The 6,774-nt window shown below is 42.7% G+C and overlaps 1 protein-coding gene across 1 annotated transcript; it reads right to left on the minus strand.

Moving 5' to 3' along the window:
* Positions 1–798: 798 nt before the first annotated feature.
* LOC114862534 (tetraspanin-8-like) lies at positions 799–4,437 on the minus strand. The gene is made up of 9 exons (XM_029162980.3): positions 4,278–4,437; positions 3,043–3,099; positions 2,821–2,940; positions 2,665–2,739; positions 2,461–2,550; positions 2,276–2,374; positions 2,150–2,182; positions 1,969–2,052; positions 799–1,633 (listed from the first exon to the last, which is right to left on the minus strand). Exons 1-9 carry the CDS (start codon positions 4,335–4,337, stop codon positions 1,541–1,543), a joined length of 711 nt encoding a protein of 236 aa, XP_029018813.2. The 5' UTR covers positions 4,338–4,437; the 3' UTR covers positions 799–1,540.
* Between the last annotated feature and the right edge of the window lie 2,337 nt (positions 4,438–6,774).

Here is a 6,774-nt window from a genome sequence, read left to right on the forward strand (position 1 = left end):
AAAGACTGAAGCAGACTTGGCAGAGTATGAAAAATACTAAAACGTGTCAAGGAAAAGGTCGAAGACTTGAATCTTTGTCACCTGCCTGTGTTTTTCTCCTGTGTTTTTCTGGCAGCTTTAAAGAGCAGGCTGCCAGAGCTGCTGTTGTCGTGCTCGTGTTTAATTAGCGTTAATAAAGCTGCAGTGATTGTGCGTCACCTGAATGTTGACACAGCAGTGGACCTGGAGAAGATAAGACGTCAGAGCTAAACACCATGGGTCCTGTGGTCAACGTAGACCCTACGTTGACCACAGGACCCATGGTGTTTTAATAGTTGTAAAGGGCCAGCAGCTTTAATGAAGGACTTCTGTCACCGCTTTATGGGGCACAGATGTAGAAATGGGAAGAGAGAGAAGATTTTGCCGAAAGATGGCGTTGGCTCCTTGAGTTTGACTGATCGTCCGGTGTGCAGCGCCATCTAGAGGCTCATGAATCCCAAGTGCACCAACAAAGTTCCTCTTTCCCACCTCTGATTTTGCAGACTTAGCAAAACCAAAATTTATGGATTTATCGACTTGTGGTCTGTTTCCTGAAGTTAAGCTCATGTATGTCTAGAGAATGACTGGGAGGTGTTTGTGTTAGAGGAAGATGGTTATCTGTATGTCCTAAATACTCGGAACGGGAGCAGATGTTTTCAGAGAACTTTGGTGTGCACCTTGTGTGAGCATCAACTTGTCCTCTCCACCCAGGTGCCTGTCTTTTACTTATTGATTGTTTGCATATGTAGAACTGAATTGATTTATTTATTGAGCCAGTCAGAGGTTTATTGTAAACCTTTATTACAAAATTATATGTAAGCAGATGAACAAAGAAAACAGTTTCTCATGTTATTCACGTCCTACATGTGAAACCTGGGCTTTTTTGATGGCAGCGTGTTCACTGCTGTTTAGACATTCAACAACCTAACCTGAGTTATTGGGTTTCTACATTTTAGTGGCCTCATCCTTAAAAAAGTAGCATTCCACATCACAAGCTTCTTTTTACATTAATACCTGTAATGATACAATAAGAGTTGTAACAGTAATGATACAACTTAGACATCCCTCTATTTTAATTTTTAATCTCACTGCTTCAGGTGTACTGTAGCTGGGATTACTCTTCCCCCAGTGATGCTTGCTTTATAGTAAACAAAAGAAATTTGAAAATGCCATAGTAGCACTCCCTTGATGGATCTGTTCTGCACTATCCACCTTCACTCTTCAAGTAGAGTATCCACTGCCCTGGAATGAACTGGCTGTGCCAGCGTAGGAGCCGCCATCATCATCTTTGGTTAATAGAGCTGTGCTCAGATACAGAAATGGGTTCAAACCTTTCTATACATTCCTTTACGTAAGACTATCACACTAGGGTGTTATTAAGTCAAATGATAACACGTAATAAAAAAAAATATTGTTAAGCTATTCAGAGATATTTTCTTAAGTAAAAAGTTTAAAAGAAAGTAGATAGAGACATTGACCCCCCCCTTTGACCTAAGACCCCCTGTTGGAGAGCTTGTCCACTTCAGTAGCCCCTCATGGCAATGGTCGTTGCTCCTATGTTGTCATAGCGTTTGACCTGATGGACCATCAGGAGGGAGATGAGCAGCCCCAGCAGCTAAATGCACAGACAGAGAGGTCATGCAGAAATCCTTCTACAGCTGCAGTATGAAGACAGGCTCTGTCCCATGATGGCCACCACATCTTTGCATTTATGACATGGATCTTTATTTGCTTAGTAAAATGAAACATTATTAGCCTTAGCCTTAGCTCTGTTCAATCATATACCTAAAGAAGCTTTCTCATTTCACGCTGCATTAACATACAACAGTTAAAGAGGAACAGAAGCCAAAGTGTTCAAATGGTTTGTGTCACTAAAGCTTTATATTGTTACAGTGAAACCGACATTGTCTTAATCAGCAGGATGCTCACAACACGGTAAACTGAACTTACCGCAGTCACTGCAAAGGTAAAGAAGATGCCCATTGAAATCTGAAAGGCGATGTTCACCCAGTGTATGATGATATCGCTGCAGGGCTGCAAACAACACCACAAACAGTTGTGAGATCTAAGCATCACCACTTGGGACAGTAGGTTTGATGGTGTTTTACTGGCTCGCTAATTGATTAAATACCTTTTTATAGATGCTGCTTGGACCTGAGGTTTCCTGTGAGAAAACATACCATCACATTTAACAGTGAGAAAAACAGAAAATGCAAAGCAGGATAACGTTCTGAACCCTTTGTGTATAAAAGCTGACCAGAGGACGAGCTGTGCATCCGCTATAACCCCGGCAGCTACAGGAATCGGGGATGTCGCTTCCCCAGTCTTCAGCATTCTCTAATCCACAGCACTGGTTCTGCAACCACAAGGTTTACCAGAAGCTCATAAAGTCTGTTTTTTAGATGATGAGCTGATAAAACATGTAATAACAGAGAGCATTACAGTTTGCTGTAGGTTTTGCAGCATCCCTCTGAAATCCTCATTCTGCATTAACTGCTTTGTCACATCCGAGGTCTTAAAGATGTCTTCCAACTGGAGGGAGAGAGAGCATCAAGGAACACGGACAACGCATTAGGCCTAGACAACATGATGAAACATGGCTTGGACCAGGACGTGGAGGTGAAGAAAAGGCCAGAAGAAGGTTACCTTGTTATTTGCCACAGCAAGAATGAAGCCAAAGATCAGCATGATGACCATGCCCACCCCCATGAAGCCTGCAAACTGAAACCCAAGGAATGTCAGACATGTTTTTGCTTCATTCACTGTTCTGCCTCTTTTTCTGCAGGGTGCCTTCGTACGTACTATTTTGAGGACGACCGGTTTCTCAGAGCAGGCTGCGTAGATGCCCAGACTGGAGACGCCGAGAACGCCGATGGCAAACACCCAGCTCCAACCCAGGTTGGGAGCCCCGAACGCAGACAGCTTTCAGGACAACAGGCAGTTAGTCCGGATCAACCTTCGCATAACTCACTGCTTTTCCTTTCAAATTAGCTGCCTCACATTTGGAAATGCGTGTGTGTTTACCTGTTGGCTTTGAACAGTGACCTTGAGCGTTCCATACATGAGCAGACATCCAAAGATCTGAGGAAAAGTCACGTGGGTTTGAGTCAGAGCTAACGTAGTTAAAATGTTGAACACATATGAATATTAACCCATCAGATTGTTTGTTGTTTTCAAGTGAACTATGTTTTTAATTATAAATTCAGGGGCGTGTCTACAGTTCAGTTTACTGCTCGGCTGCTCACGGTTCAGACGCTAGATGGAGGCAGAGCTCTAGGAAGTGAACCCTGTCAAACCTCAAAGCATGAGGCAACCGCTGCCATCACCCACAAAAACCTGCTGGGATCTTTACAGACGCGTGTGTACATGCCAAGTGTGAACATCTTTATCATGTTAATGTACGACTGTCTAAAAGGTTCAGATCTATATATTTAATGAAGGGTTTCAAATTAATTCAGTCAAACTTAAACTGTAACAAATAACACAAAATGCAAGTGATTAGAAGAATTGAAAAAAATACTGTCCTTTGTGATGTCGTCATGCAAAGGAAAAAACGAAGGAAGGAAAGAAGCTACTTCCTCTGAAAAAAAATTCAACAGAATTTTCACAGGTTGCTTTGCGTTACGTTTGTTTTTTCTTGAGGTAAAGTGAAAGTCCATGTTCAGTTCTTCAGGACAGAAGCAGCTTCTCTTTCTACGCTCTCTTTCCTGTCGGGCGTGAGACTTCAATCATGCCAAGAGGAAGCAAGCATGAGGGGCAGAAAGGGGTCGGCTGAAATACGAGCCTGCTCCTCCCTTTCCACTCACTCTTTTTTTTTGCCCACTTTTACTGGAAGCCGCTGTTTACTGGAGGTGGTCTGGAATTGTTTATACTTGATTGTCCAGAAAGCAAGTCATTAAAAAGCTGTGCTTCATATATGTTTCATTATTTCCTCATTATTAAAGCATCACGGTATTCATGCAAAGATATGTAACTACTTTAGTGGTAAAGTCATTTCCTGTAACTTGGGGTTCACTTTTAGTACATTTGTTTGTTTTTTTTTTTTTTTTTGTGTTTAAAGGCTGAAAATGTTATAAAATCATTTTTTCCCCATTGTGGAAACTATTACTTTTTTCGGAATTAAAATTCACCCAAAATCATTTTATCCTCAGCTAAATGTAATTACGTAACTTCTCTCTTATAGTTACTTCCGTTCTCACTAAACTAAATCTTGACAAACATGAATAAGAAGACAAGAAATGTTAAAAAGAGTTACTCACTGCAAACAGCACATTGAAGAAGATGAAGATACATTTGAGGCATGAATTAATTTTTGTCATCTTTGGTCTTGAGTGATTGTCTCTCAGGAGGTGAATCTGTGTGCGTGTGAAGTGGGAATGATGATGTGCAGATGCGTGTGCTGCGATCAGCTTTAAGTAGATTGAATCAGTGAGCCTGGACACAGAGCTACAGAACATAGACCTGATCTACAGCCAAACATTTAACCGACGCACATAAAGCAGGAAAAGGCGCTTTCAGACAAGTTGCAGCTTGAAGATGATGAACTACATTTTAAGGTGGTTTTCCAAGCCACTGGTGTAAATCTTGTAAATCTGTTTGGTCTCTTCTAGCTGCTGTAGATCTATGTAGTCATTCTGCGTCTGCTGGAGGAGACCACACCCCTCTGTACTGTACATGTGTAATACACTCGCCCTTCTGACCAAAAGAACAAAAAGAAGACTGACTATGTGAAAGCGGATGATATAAAGTCTGACATGTTTGTGAAAAAGCTTTGACCCAAGGTCAGCATCAAATCATTAGGGTCCGAGGCAATGCATGAAAAAACGAGGGGGTGTGAAAACTGTGGGTGGAGCCGAGACTTGGCCACTTCTCCGTACATTCATCGAGGAATGCAGATGTTTTCCACGGAAACCTATTCAGGAGGGAAAGTTGCATCAGACTCCAGGAAGCTCAAAGCTCCATCAGGCCACATCGAGGCCAAACCAAGAAAGTAATGATCCCTGAAGTACAAAGTACTGTACAAGCCTGTAGCTGAACTTAGGTCAGTGTGACAGACAAACATCTGCAGATCTGACAAAACATCTGACAACGAGCAGAAAGCATTAGAGGCATTAGTGTCTGCTTTAAGAGCTTGGGTTTCATGTTTCATCATTTGTGCGTGAAAGAAGCGGTTTAATATTTCCTATTTAACACAAGCTGTAGCTGCTGAAGCGTGCAGGCTGCATCCACATGTGCAGTGAATCACAGATGCTCACACAACATGGCGACACTCAGGTCTGTGCTGAAACTAACCATGAAGCTTCTGTCATCTTTTACTACAGATGGACGCTGCGGGGCATGAATAAGCACCTACAGCAGCACATCTGTGGAGGGAGGTTCGGCGTCTGTGGAGGCTCCGTCTGCTCAGACATCAGTGACGTTCAGTCCGAGGACGCAGGTCAGTAGTTTTCCTTCTTTCGCTGCGCTGTCCTTCTTCAGACTGGGAGTCGTCTTCTGTCCAGTTTAGCCACTTGTTCGCTGTGTTGGTTTCAGCCAGGCTTTGGAGTTTCTCCCAGTTCTGGTATGTTCTTATTCAGGAGAAGCTGCATTTCAATGTCCTTGATCCAGACATGTATAAACGTGAGGGTTGATAGAAGTTTACATGTTGAATGTCTTCCAGCCTTTAAATAAAAATCCAACCAAAAAGTTTCTTGTCATATTTTGAGTTTCTGTTCAGCTATTTTGGGTTTTTTTTTGTGGTCATTTCCGGTTTCTGTTCCTCTGTGCTCCATGTCACCTGTACTATGCATCACCTGACCAGCCGCCTGGTCCTCATCACATAATCAGTGTATTTAGCCACCAAAACTTTAATACTGACATAAAGGGTGTCGCCCGGCTGCAGAATCTGCCTTCTGATCAGGACATAGAGGACCTAGTGAGAGTGTGGTCTTTGCATGACGCGTCTGTGGTGTATGTTCTGAACTCCTCAACTGGCTTCTGATTTGCTTTTCCCATTATCTTTAATTTTTCTCTAATATTAAAATAGATTCTATCCACAGCCCCATAACTGGGACCAGACTAGTGAGGCGTTAACTAGACCTAAAACAGAATGTTAAAGGAAGTGAAGCAGTTCAAGGCTATGGTGTGTGGCTTGGCCTTATTCTAGGTGTCAGGTGGGGAAAAAACCTGCTCCAACCAAAGTGGCGAAAACTCACAACGTCACAGCAGCTTCTGGGAAATGGCCTCATTTATGAGAAATGTTTGTCCCTGATGCGTAGCAGCAGTTTGTTAGTGTTATCTCCAAGTACAGTGGTAACAGCAGCTGATGCTCTGCTGGCGTGTCCGAGGTCCTAGCGTCTGCACCGCTTTATGTAGCTTCAGAACGCAGCTGCGCTGTGAGGAGAGAAAGAGGAAGGCATGATATCACACCACAGTCTGTGCAGCTTGAGCATGTCCAGGTTCAGAGGGAGTTGTCCTTAAATTCAAAAGGATGAATATAACCAACAACCTAATGTGTATGTCATGTAATTAATAGGTTTTCTTTTTGAATGTGTAGAATATTCCAGCTGTTTGTTTCAGTGGGTGTAGAAGCAGGTGTTGGTGGAGGACTTTTCACTTGAATAGGGCACAGACTGTGTCCACAGACCCGGTTTAAGTGGAAAGTCTGTGTGTCGAGAGGAAACGTGTTGCAAGGTTGAGCTGGTTCAAAGCTTCTATATTTTCAGTGGTTTTCTGTTGTTTAGGTGATTGTACATTCAGCCAGCGTCGGATTGTGAC

Source organism: Betta splendens, chromosome 9 (assembly GCF_900634795.4).
Source record: "Betta splendens chromosome 9, fBetSpl5.4, whole genome shotgun sequence".
In the NCBI taxonomy this organism is placed as follows: Eukaryota; Metazoa; Chordata; class Actinopteri; order Anabantiformes; family Osphronemidae; genus Betta; species Betta splendens.